Here is a 19,368-nt window from a genome sequence, read left to right as displayed (position 1 = left end):
CAAAAGTATATCAACGCTTATTGACGAAGATTTGCATCATCCTGCTTTGACAATTTCTTTTAAATCAGCTTCCCCTCATAAATATAATCCTTCTATAAGTTCAAATAATCTACAGCAGTTTAACTTCAGCACCTTTAAAACAACGAAGACGACGGCGATTTCCAGTATGGTTTTCAAAACAAATTATTTCTAATATCTTTAAGAAGGAAAAAGCATATCGTGATTATAAATCCTCTCCAACTGAATTTAATCTTTTCAGATACAACAGGCTTCGTCAGATATTAAAATCTCAAGCCCGTGAGGCCTATAACTCATTTGTGACCCAAGCCGAGGAGAACATTGTCACTGATCCCTCATCTTTTTGGTCTTTTGTTAGAGCTAAGAAAGGTCACTCTTCACTTCCGTCTATCATGTGCGATGCCAATGGTAATTCTTTTCAAGGAACAGAAAATATTGTGCCAGCTTTTGCCAAACTTTTTCAGAATGCCCATAAAGATCCAATCAACGTCGCAGAAACCTATCCTCCTTCTAATTCCTCAGACCTCATTGACATTCTTCCATCAATTACCACTGAGGAAATTATTGCTGCTAGTCGGAGGCTAAAAAACAAGTTGACAGCCGGTCCAGATGGTGTTCCAAGTTTTGTGGCTAAAGACTGGATGTTTGTCCTTTGTCAGCCTTTATGTCATATTTTTAACATTATTTTGAAAACTTGTGCTAAAGAAATACCAATTCACAAAAAAGACGATATAAACAGAATCGACAACTGCCGACCTATCTCCATACTTTGCAATTTTTCCAAAACTTTTGAAACTATTGTTTATAACAGAATTCTTCCCCAAGTTCAATCACTACTCTCTATAGATCAGCACGGTTTTATTCCTAAAAGGTCGTGCATCACTAACCTCTGTAATGTGACTCATTTCATTTCTTCAGCCTTCGATAGAAAAAGTCAGGTTGATGTGGTGTATACCGATTTCAGTAAGGCTTTCGATCAGATAAATCATAGCATTCTGCTGGAAAAATTGAACAAGCAATTCAACTACTCAGAAAGGCTAATTTCGTTGATTTCGTCATACCTTATTGACCGTCTACAGTTTGTTGAGGTGGAAGGTTGCAGATCTAATACCTTTGTTTCAACTTCTGGAGTCCCACAGGGATCAAATCTCGGCCCACTTCTTTATATCTTTCATATTAATGATCTTATAGAATTGATTTCCTGCCTTAGACTAGCTTATGCTGATGATCTGAAAATATTCTGGTGTACCAATAGTATCTTGGACTGCTTGTTCTTACAGAGTAACTTGGACCTAATTAGGGGGTGGTGCAGTGGAAATCAGTTATGTCTTAACATCTCGAAATGCTGTGTGATCTCCTTTCACCGAACCAAGGATCCTGTTTTGTTTAATTACAATATAGACAATCAAATCCTCTGTAGAAATACTTCTATTAAAGATCTAGGGGTTGTATTCGACGATAGGCTCACATTTGTGCCACATATTGAACAGACAGTGGCCTCCTCGTTGAAACTTCTGGGTTATGTCATTCGAAATAGCCGACTCTTTAACAACTCAAACTCAATAAAACTATTGTACTTTTCCTTTGTTAGATCAAGACTGGAATACGGTTCCTTGCTGTGGTGTCCTTTCTATGAATGCCATGTTGGCTACATCGAGAGTGTTCAGAGAAGGGTTTTAAAGTTTCTTATGTTTCGTGAGGATGGAATATATCCTGTTAGGGGACATGATCATGATCTGATGTTAGGTAGATTTAATCTGCAATCTCTGGCCATGAGGAGAACAATTCATTTTGTAACATTCTTATGGAAGTTGGTCAATAATCAAATAAATTCTCCTCCTCTCTTGAACGATATTCTATTTCATGTACCACGATTTGCTTCTAGAGCAAATATCACTTTTGCTTTAGATCGCGCCAGAACTAACATTAGGTTTCAGGATCCCGTATATCAAATGTGCGGAATTTTTAATTCGGTATCATCAACCTGTGACATATTTGTATGCTCCATAAAGGATCTAGTTTTGTCTCTGACAAACCAACAGTTACCATAATTCCTTTTCTCTTCATTTTTTCCCTTGTCCCATGAATCACTTTCTTTGTTCATTCTAATGCCAATTTACATCTCCTTTAATTTTGATATATACATGATGTTACTATAGTAATTTAAGTTTTCCTTATTTTTCTTTCTTTTTGTTATTTAATTTATAGTAATTTAAAATACTTTTTTACACTTTCAAAACATTAATTGTAGATTTTCCTGTAACTGGGATTTGTCTGTTGGAAATAAATAAACTTCTGAATAAATAAGAACATGATCCTGATATAAAATAATTAAAAAACTTGTGTTTTTATTTTAAAAGCTCCAAAAAGTTAAAAACGAATCTTTTACGCACATTTATGACAAAAAGCGACTCAAGCTAAAAGTAGATTAATAAATGACATTTTTTAATCTACTTCTAGGTTGAGTTCAATAGAATTCAATATTTTACAAATATACTCTCACAACACAGAAAAAATAGCAGCAAAAAAAACCAGGTAGCAAAAATAAAAAAATGAGAAAGTCTAAGCCTTATTTCCGCTTTTATAAGACAAAATTTTATAATAATAAAATATACCTTTGAGGCGTGATTTGGATCCGCTTGATGCTCCAAAAGTAAAGACGACATATCGGAGTGTCCTTCCTGGGCGCTTAAATGTAGCGGAGTAAAACCGGACTTGGATTCAGAGTCTCCCTGAGCCCCATATTCAAGTAATGTCGTCGCTATGTCCATCTAAGCATTTTCATAAAATTTTCGGTTTTCAGTTTATTGCCACAAAATAATTATATTATATACATACTTGATTTTTTCGAGCAGCTATATGAAGTGGAGTGTGTCCATTTTTAGCAGCCGCATGTGGCGAAGCTCCTTTATCCAACAGAAGCAACGCCACTGGTTGATGATCGTAATGAGCGGCAACGTGAAGAGGCGAAACCCCATTTTTACCTAAATATAATTTTAATAAAGTTCTTTTTGCGGTAAATTATTAAAAAATTGCATGAACCTTGAGCATTAGCGGGAGCGTCGCGCTGCAATAACAATCTAGCCACGTTAAGATGTCCATATTTGGCTGCCAAATGCAGGGGGGTAAAACCTTTTTTGGTCGTGGCGCTCAAGTCAGCGCCGTTATCCAATAAAACCGAAGCGACCTAAAATGATATTATATATTTTTATAATTTTTAATATACTTGGCAGAAAACTTTTCATATGAAATAGTCTGGTACGCGCGAAGTACAATAGCAAAGTGTACGGTAAGCGTCTTTATCGGTTTTTTCTATCTATTGTAAAGTGTTAAAGATGAATTAAATATAATCGCAAATCGAAAATTAAAAATTGTCTTAAATTTAATAAAATCCCTTGTATAAAACTCTCCCCAAATTGTAGCATGAAATATAAATAAACTCATCAGCAATAAAGTTGTTTAATATTGATATCTGCTAAAAACCAGATAAAATGCCACCTCTTAGGCGTAATAAAAAATTTAATTATATCAAATAAATTATTGCTTTTGATAATAAATGTAACCTTAGATTACAAATTTTAATTATTAATTCGTTCTAACAAGTAGGTTTTCATTTCCAACAGATGTATATATGATATTAAAAAAGTATTTTCGATATGCAACAATGCCGCGTTATCAAATACATCACTTAATTAAATAATTAAATAATAAACACTGATTTAATTTAAATTTTTCATAAAAACCTCCATTTTATAAAGTGAACTTTGAATTTAAATTCAAATAATATGTTTTGCCAATGATCACAAGAAATGACACAGATTTTGACCAAAACAATTTAAAGTAATATAATAGAAAGGAGTTTTACCTCTTCTTGTCCTTCTTTGGCAGCTATATGCAATGGAGTATATAAATCCTTAGTAGTTGCACTCACAACAGCACCATGTTGCAACAGTAACATAACGATATCAACGTTACCAAGTCGAGAGGCCACGTGAAGTGGCGTTTGTTCTTCGCGCGCCTTAGCGTCAACGCTTGCACCATTACGTAACAGGATTCTTATTATATCGGTCTAACAATATTTATTATCAGATTAGGGTTAAATTTAACAGGAAAATTACGGAGGAAATTCACCTGATTGGCTCTGGCAGCTAAGTGAAGGGGCGTTTCACCTCTTATAGTAGGAATATCAGGGTTAGCATCATGTTGTAAAAGATATATCACAATGTTCATGCAGCCCATAAAACTGGCTACATGTAGTGGAGTGAGACCACTCTCCGTAGTAGCACCAATGCCTAAAAAAATACGCCATTATGAAAAATGTACTATAATAAGAAAACAATTCTGTAAAATCATTATTTGCTACTTTACTGAACTATCTATACCGGGTGGTGCGTCGCCGAGCGGAACATAGGAAATCCCAGGTAAATTTTAAGGGGGTCAATTATTGGCTTCCCTGTACATTTTACAGAAAAAATGTAAGATAACTTTTTGAAGAGACCAATCTGGCAAACCCTCGTGCAAAGTTTTAAAAAATGTTAATAAGCGAATCTTGAATTATTCAATTAAATATAATTGCAAAATTACCAAATTTTCGGTTTAGGTCAAACCAAACGGGTACCAGTAAAATGAATATTGTCACTGACGTGAGGAAAAGTGTCAATAAATCAGTGACAGTCGATATTTGAAAACAAGTATGAGTTATTCAATCGACGAAAAAATAGGCATAATTAAGTGGCATTATGCGGGAAACAGTTTTAGAGCAGTATCTGAAATGATTGACAAATCTACCCATTTTGCAAAAAAACCCGACCATTTTTCGTTAGTTTTGACAAAAGCCGCTAAATTGCAGAATTACCCTGAAATGTTTTCGGTTTATTTTCCCACCAAGCCCATTCCGTCCATTTCAACTATTAAACGTATTGCCAATAAGTTCGAGTCCAAACGTATCGTAATAAATAATTGTAAATGTTCAACCCAGGATATCGAAAATAGAGCCGAAGAAAGAGAGAACAGAGATCTTAATATTCTATTGAGTGTGGAGGAAAACAAGATGTTTAGTATGAGGGTTCTTGGGTAAGAGGTAAATAAACATCATACAACGGTATTGCGCACTTTAAAAAAAAACACAAATATTATTCGTATAAATTCGAAAAACATCAAGAGCAGCAGGAAGGAGATGAAGAGCGAAAAATGGCCTTTTGTTTTGAAATGATGGAAAGAACAAATAATGATAGGAATTTTTTAAGAAATATTTGTTTTACCGATGAATGTACATTTACCCTCAACAATGAACCAAATGTTCAGAATTGCCGGTATTGGAGCCAAGAAAATGAACATCGCTTTGTTCGTACTCAGACACAATATCCCCAAAAAACAAATGTATTCGTGGGAATTATCGGACACCATATCATTGGACCCTTTTTTATGGACTATAAACTAGCAGCTGAAACCTATTTGGCCTTATTTCAAAATCAAATTGGATCCGGATGGATGGTTGCCCGGCCCATAATGCCCGTATGGTTAGAGAGTGCTTGGAAAATGCTTTTAACGGCAATATTATTGGTCCACGGTACCGGATACTTTGGCCAGCCATAGCCCTATAACACAAACACTACAGTTGTTACAAGTTTACAAGTTACAATTAATTTACCGTACCTCCAAGTCATGATGAATTCAGTAACACATCAGAAACAACTACAATTGTAATTTTTTTACAATTGTAGGACTACGCGTACATATGTATAACAGACTTGTTAAAACGAGTTTAAGCAGTTAAGGATTAAAATTTATGGGTTGTTTGTTAGTTTGTTCGTTCGTATAAGCGATACGGTGAGAAGGCTGATTTCGGTTAGTAAAAATGTCGTCTAAACAAATTATTTTCGAAAGAAAAATGCAGTTTTTGACAAAAATTAAAGAAAACAAGGAAATTCTATTTGGTGCTTTCTCAAATAGACTTAAAAAGCAAGACAAGGTCGAGAAATGGAAGGAAATAGCCCAAGTAGCCCAAAGTTTATGCTTAGTTTTAGTAGAGGAGGATTGGACCTACGTAAGAGATACTGTCTGGCAGAATTTGAAGAAATCTGCAATGGTGAGTCTTTCGTTATTGAGCAATCAACATACATTATTTACAAGTAATTTTGACATTAGGTACTAAACCCATTATAGATAAAAGATACACAATGACATAATATACTATTTCGCATTTTAGCTTAAAATAGACAACGCGAAAAAAACAGGGACTGGACATAGATAAGATTATTTTGGATATTGTTGGAAAGGAATCTCCAATTATTTGTGGACTTGGAGTTTCTGAGTCGTTCGAGGTAGCCCAGACTCAGATTATATATTTAGCCAGATTATATATATAGCCAGAGTCCAGTCAACAGAAACGCCTGTACCAAATAAGACTGTCCACTTAAGCGGACATGAATGTGGACCATCTACTTCAAGGAAAGCCAGTAAGTCATTCGATATTATCAACTCGTATAGACTAGTATATGGGTTTTATGTGTCTTTTGAAATAAAAAGTTTAGCAAAATGCAAAATTTTATAACAAATCCATTTCTAATCCATCCATCTATCCATTTCTAATTTCCACTTTTCAATTGTAGGAAAGAGAAAAGTTGTCGAAAGCACGGGTGAAAGTGACGATAAAAATGAAAAGGTGAAACTACAAATTGAACATATAAAATTACAAAACTATAAAACTAAGCTGGAAATATTAAAATTAGAAAAGGACCTCGGGTTACCGTTTTCTGAATGTACCTCGCAGTTCCAAAATAACTTCCAATCAGAAAACGGCAAGACCTATTTATCTTTATAATAATTTATCTAGTACCTATAGTTTAGATATAGTCTAAATCCTTCGTTAATAAAAGTTGTTAATAAATGAAATAAATATTTTCGTCTTTATTTTGTAGATATGTATATTTTTTAACTTTAGTATATAAATGAAACACGTTTTTAATAAATTTTAGAGCACCCTATATACATATTTTACTACTAGAGTCTGTTGTTTCTGTTAAAATAATTAATCAGTTCGCCTAATCTAGCTTGCGCGTTAAAACTGTTACGAAGTAATCTTGCGTCATGAACGCTACCGGGCCAGTTAGCACTAACATAATAAAATTTTAGGTCAGGGCCACAAAGAGCCATGCAATTAATTGAATGTTTACCATGGCGATCTACAAAGGCTGGCTCGTCTATAGTCAGGGCATCTATATTTATCAGTGTTCCATCGACAGCACCACATACTTCGGGAAAAACCGGCGATGCCATGAAATTTTACATCATTTACCGCATTAACAGTGTCATGTACGCATCGGCACACAGTCATTTTTGAAACTCCGTGCATATCGCAAACGCCATGATACTGACCTCCATTTCCTAACCAATGTAGAGTAATTAATATCTTCTGCTGTGGAGTCAATCCATACCACCGAATTGTGTTATTATTTAGCACGGCTCCAATATCCCGAACAAGACTTTGACATTGCTGTCTGCTAAGACGGAACCTTTCTTCGGCAATACTTTAACATAAATATACAAGTGCTGAAGTTGTGTTACAAAATACGTCTACATATGTAAAAAATTTTCCGTAATTACTAGAGCCGCACAGGTAATTACAAGATTGTTCTGTTACGGAAAAATTACAAGTGTAGAAAATATTTTTACAATTGTATAACTTGTAGTGGTTGTGTTACAGGGCCCAGGTCACCTGATCTTTCACAAAATGACTTCTTTTTGTGGGGTCATTTAAAAGTCATTTATAAAAGTGTAAAATTTGAGAATCTAAATCAGTTACAAAACGCTATTTCGTTAGAATGTAATAAAATTTCCCAATATCAACGTTAAAAATGAATTTTATGATCGGTTAGGATATTGTTTAGCTGTTAATAGGGGGTTGTTTGAACATTTGATTAATTGATGTTTTTTTATGTAATTCTCTATTATTTTTAAAAGTTATTGTATTTTATTTTATTTTTCCACACTTAGTAAAATATTAACAGTTCTGTTCTCTCTTTTTTCGGATCTATTTTCGATCTTCTGAGTTAAACATTTACAATTATTTATTGCAATATCTTTGGACTCGAATTTACTAACAATAGGTTTAATGGCTGTACGTCAGATTTGACAAAGCTTTATACAAATTGTTTGCTGGTGGCTGGTGTCTGGTTTTACCTGAACCGAAAATTTGCTAATTTTGCAATTACATTTAATTGAATAATTCAAGATTCGCTTATTAAAATTTTTTGAAACTTTCCACGAGGACTTGCCAGATTGATCTCTTCAAAAAGTTATCTTACATTTTTTTTATAAAATGTACAGGGATGCCAATAATTGATCCTCTTAAAATTTACATGGGATTTCCTATGTTCCGCTCGGCGACGCACCACCCGGTATATAAACACTCGAAAATAATAATTTTGTCACATACAAAGCAGTTAGGCGTGACACCATACTTCGGTTATGTATAATTTCGACAAAAAAGTAAAATTTACGTACTTCACAAAGAATGATTTTAAAAGGTCAGATATTTAAATATAAGAAAAAATAACGGACCGAAAATAGTCAGACAACTTGAAATCACAAAAAAAAAGAAAACACTTACTGCCTCCATGCTTAATTAAGAGCTCCACCATCTTAAGTCTATTTTTTTTACAAGCGATGTGTAAAGGCGTGAACCCATTTAGGGCTCGTGAGTTGACGTCTGCGCCGCGTTCCAATAGCAGTTTAGCCACGCGCACGTGACCACAATGCGCGGCCACATGTAAAGCCGTCAAATAGTCGACTGTGACGTCATCTACCGGCGCGCCGTGGTAGAGAAGACTCCGCGCCGCGTCCACGTGTTCGCCTTGCGCGGCCATGTGTAGAGGAGCCAGACCGTTCTAAAAAATGGAAAATAATATTTGTGTGAGAACTATATTATTAACTCTTAGAAATTGTATACATTTTTCAGTTTATTTATCACTATTTTGGGCATACCTTTGGACGTGATCTGTCAAATTCAAATAATCAACTTAAATAACTTAATATAAATTTGCTAAGGCATCCATACATCACTCCTTTTTAGCATCTATATTATTGTTAATAGTATAACGGCCGCGTATTTACATACTATACTACAGACAGCACAGACCACCATAAAACTCGGCGGCTCTGTACCTCAGTATAATATGTAGTTGAGAAATTCGCTTATTTATCACTACATACTATACTACGCTACAGAGCATTAAGGGTGTCGCCCACTAGAGCGGAGCGCGCCGGAGCGCATGGCAGCGCGTCGGAGCGCATTTTCTTGCCCATACGCACATAGAGCGCGCTGAACCGAAGGGACGCGGAGCGGCTAGCTGAGTTTCTTCAGTTTGTACAATGCTGTCCTCCGATGAGGAAGAGGTATTTATAATTTCTGCTTTGTGCGAAGAAGCAGAAAAAAAAACAAAAAAGGAAAAGAAAATGTTGGATACATAATATATGTAAAAAACGTAAGACTGAGGGTGAATTCTATACTTTATTTCCTGATCTAATAGAAGACGAAATTAAATTTCATCAGTATTTCCGAATGACGCATGGACAATTCATGAAACTATTAGGTTATCTAAAACCAGAAATAGAAAGACAAAATACGTCATTTCGTCAAGCTATAGTTCCAGAAGAAAGGTAGCTGTATGCTTAAGGTAAATTACATTAAAAATAGGTAATTTAAGGGGTTTAATAGAAAAAAAAGTAAAATTTTAATTTAACAGATAATTAAGGCAAGTTAAAGGCAACCTTCCTAAAATAACTTGTTTATTCTCATACAAAAAATATTACAAAAAAAGCACACCTCTAATATGCAAAAAAACTCAAAAAACACATTTTCTAACTTATAATAAAAAAATAAAATTAAAAGTTTTCCTAATTATTTTTATAAGTGTTCAGGCAACTAGTGTGAATCATCTAAATTATGTAAATTGGTAAGATCCTCGGAAAATTGTAAGGCCTGTGTCTGTTGACATGATGATCATGGTTGAGTGTAGGAATAGTATTGATGGTTTATGTCTGGTGATGTTTGAGGTATTGCCAACAGCACAGAATCTTGAAAGTTATTTGAATTCTGACGAGATGTTCGTGATAAAGATGAGAGTGGATATGGTGGATATTCAGCTCTATTTGATTGTACATGTTGTCTTTCAGATAAAGTTGCTAATTCAGCTTCATTGACAGCTTTAAAAACTTTCGATTTTACCTCTATTTGGAGATGAGCCGGCAAATTTTCAGTTGCCTCCGACATACTAAGGAAGAAACTTCTTATTGAGTTATTATTTTCTACTTTTTTTTTACTTATGTCTTTAGTTGATAGGTAGTTTTGCAGCACATCTGCTACATTATTTGGGGGCATCTGGCGGCATTTCTGTATTTTTTTCTTAGGGGCTGATGAGGTCGATGTAGTCGATGGAGTGGGCGGTGGTGAACTAATTACTTGAATTACCAGTGAACTTGAATTACCAGTTTCTTCCTCTGTTGTTTGTATGTTTGAGGTTTGAGGTCTTTCAGTGATGTGTGGAAGAAGGAAAGCCATCTGTTGCTCAAGCTTTCAGGGCCTAATTTTTTTGCGGTATCCCCACTCTTTGTTTTAAGAGCTTTAATAGCTTTGCGAAAATTGTCTCTTAGTTTTTTCCATTTATCTTTACATTTTGAAGGTGAAATATAAAAAATTTTTTTTCAGATTCTTGGCTACAGGAGATTCATTTAGATCAATTGCATTTTCGTATCGCCTAGGAGAAAACACTGTTAGAGAAATTGTATATTCAACTTGTGACATAATTTGGACTAAAATACGCAATATTGTCATGCCAAACCCAACAAAGGAAACATGGAAAACGGTTGAAAAAGACATTTACGAACTATGAAATTTCCCCAATTGCATCGGTGCCATCGACGGCAAACATGTTATTATTGAAGCACCTGCCAATAGTGGTTCACTATATTTTAACTACAAAAAGACGTTAAGTGTCGTTCTACTGGCATTAGTAGATGCCAATTATCGTTTTATATGTGTAGATGTAGGTGCCTATGGAAAAAACAGTGATGGAGGAATATTTGCTTCTTCTAATATGGGAAAAACACTGTTGCAGAACTCTTTTAATATACTTCCTGATAAATTGGTATTATTATATTATTATATTGGTCTTCCAGGAACCAATATTATTGTGCCTCAGGTAATTGTAGACGATGAAGCATTCCCTCTAAACAAGCATTTATTGCGACCGTTTCCTGGTTCACAAATTAAAGACAATATATCAAAAAAAACTTTAATTATCGCTTGAGCCGAGCCAGAAGGTTATCTGAAAATGTTTTTGGAATTTTGACACAAGTATTTAGGATTTATCAAAGGAGATTAAAAATGAGCCCCGAACATGTGGACAAAGTTATTTTAACGACCTGTTGTTTACATAATTTTTTAAGGCCTTCTTTAATTTCATTGGAATCAGTTGACAATAACCTTAACAATGGTAATCTTCAAAATTTACGACGAGTGGAAGGAAATGCAACGATGGAGGCCATATCTGTTAGGGATATATTTGCAAATTATTTTTCTTCCCCCGAGGGTACAGTTCCTTGGCAAAATGCAATGATAAACAGAGGAATAATGGATTAAGAACATACTGATAATAAAATGTGTATTTACAGTTGTGGTCACATAAATAGTACACTTAGCCTTTTCATATATTACTTACAAAAAACAAATTCCTGACTGATAAGAAAATATTTAAGCAGTTAATCTCCTCCTAATATGCAAGACTTTATGTTTATTTTAAAAATATATGCACATACAGAATTTCATTCCAATAATAACGTTTTAAGGCTGGACACATAAATAGCACACCTTTCATTCTTATTAAATATATCGAGTGTTAATTAGTAAGTATTATTTTAACTTTTAAATTTTTGAATATTGTCAAGAGTAGTTTTGTTTTTAGTGGGTAGAAAGAAACATTGTGGACCAGAGAGGAGAGCTCTTATTATAGAAAAGAAAAATGAAGGCTTTTCTATTTCTGCTATAGCAAAAGATTTAAATTGCTCTAGGAAAATGGTTTATAATGCTCTGGCTCTCTATGAGACCACTCAAAGCACAATGAACAAGAAAATATTAACAAGGCCTCGAAAAACCACGTATAACATGGATAAAATTATTATTAGAATAAGCAAGGGTAATCCATTTTTTAAGTTCCGCCCAAATAAAACGTGAAATAGCAGACCAATATGGCGTCAATATTTCTGCAAGAACAATAAGAAGAAGATTATGTGAAAAAGATCTCAAAGGTTGTGTAGCTAGGAAAAAACCACTTGTTTCAAAAAGAAATATTAAAAAAAGATTGGCATTTGCTAAACAACATATAAATAAGGACATTAATTTTTGGAAAACCATATTATGGAGCGATGAAACCAAGATTAATAGATTTGGAAATGATGGAAAATGCTATGTTAGACGTCCTCCCAATCGTGCCTTAAACCCTAGATACACAATTAAAACTGTTAAGCATTGGGGAGGATCAATTATGATATGGGGAGCAATGTCATGGCATGGTGTTGGACCTATTCATCGTATAGAGGGAATAATGGACCAATACAAGTATAGGGAGATTTTGCAGAATGTTATGGAACCATACATGGAGCATTTTATGCCAATTACATGTAAGTTCATGCACGATAATGATCGAAAACATTCTGCAAAATCAATAAAACGATGGTTTACTAAAAATGTGGTAGATGTTTTGGAATGGCCGCCACAAAGCCCAGACCTGAACCCTCTGGAAAATTTGTGGGATCACGTTAAAACCAAAATTAAGGTATTAAATCCCTCAAATCTGGATGAACTATGGCAAAACTTCCAAGAGGCTTGGAACAGTATTCCGGCAAGCGTGTGTGCAAAATTGGTGGAGTCAATACCCAAGCGATTAAGTGAAGTTATAAAAAATAAAGGATACCCAACAAAATATTAAATTGGTTTTGGTGAAAGTAAATATTTTTTAAGTGTGCTATTTAAATGGCCAGCATTTCTTTAGTTTTTTTTGTTATGTTTCTTATATATTTAAAATACTCTTTTAATTTTAATTAAATACAACTCTTTGTTGAACATCTAAGCTAAATATATTATAAAAAAAATAGAAAATGGTATTTAATATTTTTTATCGCAATTTAGAAAAGTGTGCTATTTATATGACCATAACTGTAGTTATAGTATAAGATCCGAAACTAAGATCGATCTTAATCAATATGTAGGATAGCCTTGACCTGATATCATTTGCCAACCCATCCTCGATTTATTTTTTCATTAAAAAACCTTTCATTATCTCTTCTAATGATGGGTTAAGACCGATCTTAGATTATATAGAGTGAATTTAAGTTTATGCTTTTTTTATCGTTCAAATATTATATTATTCAGTCTCAATCGGACGCCACTGGTAGAAAATAAAAAAAAAATTATATCAAAATATTTATTTAATATTTAAAAGGAGTGTACTACATTTCACAGAAATATCTGCAGTTGTAGGAAAATTATAATAAAAAAGAAAGAAAAAATCTTACAACTTATAATCTTAAAAAACACCCTGTAGAAATAAACATTAATTGTTACTAGGTGGAAGTCCGGTAGTTGATACTATGTACAATGAGTTTATGTAATAAATTATTGTGTGCTTTTACCTGGCCAATTAATTTGTTCTCCTATCTGCTTCCAAATATTGTCTTTTATTTCAGTGTTTTATTTATTTGGCGCGGTAAAATTGGTAGTAACAGAGTGAATAAATGTGTAATTATTTATGTTATTATTATTATTGGTTTCAGTTTTGTTGATGATTTTAATATACAAGATGAAGCGCGTTAAAATAATTTAATGAATACAATGCTACTACTTTAAAATTTAAAAACAATGTTGTGAAGGTGTGTTGTATTTTGGGTTTTAGAATTTCGATAGTGCTTTGTTTCTAGGTTAGGTTTTTTATTTTTATGTATATGAATACAAAGTATGTATCTAAATAAGTACATATAAATTGTTAGGTTTTAATAAAGTGCTACCTATTTAGTATAGATTTGAAATTTAAAGGGCCTAATGAATAAAAATACATAAACCAATTTATTGCTCATTGTCAATTAGGTTTACTTTACTTACTTTTGCTTAAAATATACACATAAAAATGACTTCTTATTACAAGAAAATATATTATCTTGGCTGTTAATTATCTTTAATTAAGGATATACATTTAGTTCAAACTCACGTTATCTTGTCAAAAGAGACTCCACGTTGAGAATGTAACTCGAAAGTGTTTTTAAATGTACAGTAAATGCCATTTTTTAAAAGCAACTGCTCCATCCATGACATTTGAAAAAAGGACATGGTTTAAGCGCGAATGATTATGCTGCAAGGGCAAGTTTAACCACGACAATAGATTTATTCCGTTATTATTGTTTTCGGCTGAAGCAGGATATCGAAGGAATGCGTCCATTAACTCGCATAAGCTTCACATTTATTCACACGCAAATCATCATGCAATCATGCAAGACAAACCCGCCATCAAATACAATTTCAAACTAATTTATGGGCAGGAATAATTGGATAATATTTAATAAGACCCGTTGAGCTGCCACCTAGACTAAATCGGCAAAGGTAGTTACAATTTCTTGAAAAACAATTGCCTTCTACTGGAAAATCTTCGATTAGACAGCATCTAAATAACGTATATCCAGACCAGTGGATAGGACCTGTATCGTGGCCGGCTAGATCATCAGATTTAAAGCCTATGAATTTCTTCTTCTTTCCTGGGGTGATTTAAAACGACGTGTGTACGATACACCAGTGGAAACTGAAGATGATCTTCGACAAAGAATTTTCCACCATAGCTAGGCAATGAAAAATAATATCCAAAAGCTTTGCAGAGTGCAGCAAGGATTAGTTCGTCGAGCTCGAGGTAAACAGCCAAAGTGATGCTCACTTTAAGCAATTTTTGGAGTCATAATTATTAGTTTTGTTGCCATCGTCAGTTGTTATTGTTTGTAGACAAAATAGCAACACTACTCGGATATTATCCAAAGCAAGTTGATTATTATGCTATACATATGTTTTATCATCATGGTATAAAATAACTACTAGAAACCCTTCCTATACATTACGACGAGTTTTATGCCAAAATCTGACACAGGCGCCCGTACACGTTACAATGTGCAGATGACCAGGTTATCATGGACAATAGCAAAAATCATATCGAATACATAACTAGGAAACTGCAGAAGAAATATAGAAGAGGGGGCTTATAAAACAAAGTACAAAAAACCAAATACTTTTCGGTTGGAACTGACCTGCCGAATATCCAACTAGAAAATGCGCAATTACAACATTCTGTAATGAATACACTTCTCTTTGCCTTATTTTCGATTCTACAGAAAAAGATGAAAAGGAAATAAAAAAACATCACATAAACGCGAAGAACAATATGGTTGCCTTAATGGAATTATTTAGTCTAAAGAAATGGAAAAACAACGAAAATATACGATATATCAAAATTAGACTTCTGTATAGGGCCAAGACATGGCGACTAATGGAGAATACCAAAAGAAGCTGTCGAAATATATGTGTTTAGAATTCGAAAGAAAGACGTAAAATGCTAAATATATTTAGCATTTTATGGTTATAATATATTTAGCATTTTAGTGGTTCTTCTATACTATAGTATATAAGAACCACTAACATCGAAAGTGGAAAAAAACAACTAATATGGTATATGGAAACGTCAAGAGAATGTCAAATACAAAATTTTAAAAAAATGGTATGGATACCATGGTAGGAAGGAGTTTGGAGAGCTATGAGTGAAAGAAATATTACAAAAGACTCTTAATAGTTTTAATAATTTAGAGACTCTTAAGAGTCGCACAGTCTTTTGTAATATTTCTTTTGTATGACCGGGGAAATGAGATATCGGACAATGTCGACAACAGTTTTAAAACCGATAAGATTATTGAGGATGTATTTTGACATGCGTCCTAATGAAGTACTTAAGCAGTATACGACGAGAGTTTGGTTACGAAAGATTAGGGCACGAAGGATTAAAGCAAATCCTATAAGGCATATTTACTTTATCGATGACCGCTTTTCTTAGTACAATGCTATATATGCAGTATAATTTAGGGTAAGGTCCTATAATTTTGAAAGGAAATTTTAATGAAAAACATTATTCCTTATATTTCAAACGTTATTACTAAAAACCCATTTTAAATTTCCATTGAAGATTTCAATACCATTTAACAGCATAGCTTGGACACCTAGATCCGAAGAATGACCAGTACGTTTACCGGACTTGATACCTCTTATTTTTTTCTATCATTTTTTTTTGTGAAAAAGTCGAGTTGAATAATGGAATAAATGTTCTATTAGACTTACCAAGCAACTTTGTTATAGAGGTTCTTTCCAAGAAGACAATAACACTGGTTAACTTTTAAAAAAAATTGAAGCTTAAACTAGTCTCTTTTATTTCCTTATCTTTAATCTTACCGTTTTAATAAAAAAAAACATATTTCTCTACATGATCCAATACAATTGTCAAATTTACCTTTGTTTTCGCATGTATAGGAGCTCCATTCTCTAATAACATGTCTACCACTTGATCGTGCCCACTTCGGGCAGCGCAATGAAGTGGAGTAAGTCCATCTCTAGTTTTCGCTTGGATATCCGCTCCTTTTGCCACTAGAAGCGTGACCATATTAATTTTACCCCATTTACTTGCCACATGAAGAGGAGTGATGTTGTGCTTAGCAGTGTAGTTCACGTTGGCACCCTAGTAACATAAAATAAACGGTTTCAAAATAATATAAACATTATATAAAACAAATCAGTTATTTAAAACAGCTATAAATAAAGTACGAATTGCCTTGATGAATTCCAACCTCCGACGATGAGACGGAACTTGAAGAAGAAGAAACCATTTTAGTCTTATACTTTTTCAATGATGTTTGAAAATATATCTTAAACCGTAAGTTGTTACAGTAATTCCAAAAAATATTGCGTAAAACCATTGGTAAATAAAAGAAAATCTCTAGACATTAAAGTCGATAAGCGTTTAAAATGGTGAGTTTTAAGTCCGGGAAAACAAGAAAATTGAACTCTCTTAACGGTTTGGGTTGGTGCTTATAAAATTCACCTTCGGCAACTAAAAGTATTAAAAACATGTATCTTTGCCATAATAAGAAAAACAGATGGTATTTTACTAATTCGTTATATGAAAGCAATCAGAAACAATATTAAAATTAATACTCCATCCAGAAACCAAAGGTGTTCAATAAACAGTCAAAATGTTTGAATTTAAATTGGGAATTTGAACTTATGGCTAATTCTCATTTAAAAAAAAGATCATTTTACACAAATGTAATATAAATAACTATTTATGCATCACCTTATCATATAGTAAAGAAGCAACTTTATCGTTTCCGTAATGAGACGCGATATGAAGCGGCGTAAAACCGCTCTTGGATGTTACATCGGGATTATGCTCGTTTTGTAGGAGCAATGCCGCAGCCTTCACGTCATCCTTTTTGGCTGCAATATGAAGTGCAGGCAATCGTACTTTTCCTCTTGTGTCGTTTTCTAGCAATACAGCTACCACTTTGTCGTGACCTTGTTGCATTGCTACCGCCAACGGTGTAAATCCGTCCTGCGAAAAATAAATTTGTATTTGCCTTTTGGATTTAAAAAATTTGAAGAACAATACCTAATTCGTTCTACTTATTTCTAATATGAATATGCCTTTACTATACTAATTTATTATAACTCTATAGACCACACCAGCTTTCACCAAATTAATTTTTATTAATAGCTTTTATATTCTTTTATAAAAAAAAACACTCCATAAATGAAGGCAGGGAATAACTGTTATTTATAAACATTAAAAAGGCCAATTCCAACAGATTTTATATACAAAATTTAAACGCTACAATAAAGTCTTGATTAAGCCAAGATATTTCAACATGAAACAGGGCTTTATACAATAAATGTTAAAGCTTTTAAAAGAAATTGCTAGAATCCTAAAATTTGGTGTACAAATGTATGATTTTCACCATTAAAGCTTCGCATGTGGTAAACTGCTAAGACGAAACTTTCTTTCATATTATGTTATCCCTAACCTGAAAAAATTAAGGAAAATTATTCCTTCAGTAAGCTAATTTAATATCATACTCTATAGGGATATCTGAAATTCTATATATCAATGAAGTAGTTATATAAATTTTTCTAAAATATGGGAGAGATTTTTCAACTGGATTTTTTACCTGAATTTAGTGGAACTTTTCTGGTTCACCTATAGTGGTGCCCAAAAGTATGGAAACTTTAAACTTTTTCAAAAAATGCAGAAAATATCGCAATGCGAAAACTCTCAAAAATAAAAATAAACAGCTTATCAGCAAATAAAGAAATTCCAATGGAGGTAAAGCAAAAGAATGTTGTTTATTAGTTTTGATGAAAGAGGAGTTATTTCTCTGTGGCCAAATGTATGGAAACCTTTAATAAAATCATAATAATTGTTTACTACAAGCTGTTTAACGGTACGATTTTGTTTGAGTGAAGACAGGCATCATGCCTAAGTGTAAATACTTATCTAGTGATTTAAAAAGTAAAATAGTTGAACTATACCAGAAAGGTTATAAACAAATTGAAACAAGTAAAAATTTAAACATTTTAAAAGGCACTGTTTCAAAAATAATTAAAAAATTTGAAGAGAGAGGAAATGTTTCGGTAGCCCACAAGCAAGGAAGACCAAGAAAGTTGTCCAAAAGGGCTACGAAGGTAATGAAAAGAATATCGATGAACGGCCCAAAGAAAACTTCTATAAATATTTCTGGAGAAATGAGTGAAATGGGGATTTCTGTATCTGCTCGCACGGTGAGAAGAAGGCTAAATAAAGTGGGGCTTTTTGGAAGAGTTGCTGTAAAGAAACCACTAATATCAAAGAAAAATAGAAAGGATCGCTTGAAATTTGCACGAGATCATCTTACCTGGTCTCACCAAAATTGGAATACTGTATTGTTTAGTGACGAAAGTAAGTTTCAATTATTTGGGAGTGACGGGAGACGTTATGTCCAGCGACCAAAAGGTACAAGGTACAGCCACAAATACCAAATGCCTACGGTAAAACATGGTGGTGGAAGCGTAATGGTGTGGGGTTGTTTCTCCCGATCAGGTGTTGGTCCCCTGGTTAAAATTGATGGAATAATGGACCGTTTTCTATACAAAGACATATTGGAGAACAACATGTTGCTTTATGCTGAGGAGGAAATGCTATTGAGATGGTTGTTGCAGCAAGACAACGCCCCTAAACACAAGTC

At 33.6% G+C, this 19,368-nt stretch overlaps 1 protein-coding gene and 1 long non-coding RNA gene across 11 annotated transcripts in view; one reads left to right on the top strand and one right to left on the bottom strand.

Annotated features, from left to right (window-relative positions):
* LOC126736209 (ankyrin-3-like) overlaps positions 1-19,368 on the bottom strand; it is a 231,734-nt gene that overhangs the window by 141,941 nt on the left and 70,425 nt on the right. For all 10 annotated transcript variants that reach the window (XR_007660643.1, XR_007660632.1, XR_007660633.1 and 7 more), the window contains exons 5-12: positions 17,445-17,702; positions 16,605-16,829; positions 8,630-8,906; positions 4,150-4,310; positions 3,884-4,087; positions 3,061-3,205; positions 2,857-3,002; positions 2,634-2,789 (exon numbers count right to left, since the gene is read on the bottom strand). Coding sequence is in view for 6 of the 10 variants with exons in the window: in XM_050440509.1 (XP_050296466.1) it covers positions 2,634-2,789; positions 2,857-3,002; positions 3,061-3,205; positions 3,884-4,087; positions 4,150-4,310; positions 8,630-8,906; positions 16,605-16,829; positions 17,445-17,702 (1,572 nt within the window). In the remaining 4 variants the exon portion in view is untranslated. The remainder of the gene's footprint in view (positions 1-2,633; positions 2,790-2,856; positions 3,003-3,060; positions 3,206-3,883; positions 4,088-4,149; positions 4,311-8,629; positions 8,907-16,604; positions 16,830-17,444; positions 17,703-19,368) is intronic.
* Positions 5,190-6,877, top strand: LOC126736261 (uncharacterized). The gene is made up of 3 exons (XR_007660644.1): positions 5,190-6,106; positions 6,227-6,476; positions 6,630-6,877. It is a non-coding gene; the product is annotated as an uncharacterized LOC126736261 (long non-coding RNA).

Source organism: Anthonomus grandis, chromosome 1, assembly GCF_022605725.1.
Source record: "Anthonomus grandis grandis chromosome 1, icAntGran1.3, whole genome shotgun sequence".
Taxonomy (NCBI): Eukaryota; Metazoa; Arthropoda; class Insecta; order Coleoptera; family Curculionidae; genus Anthonomus; species Anthonomus grandis.
The sequence above is the reverse complement of the archived record's forward strand: the minus strand, read 5'-3'. Positions and strand labels throughout refer to the sequence as shown.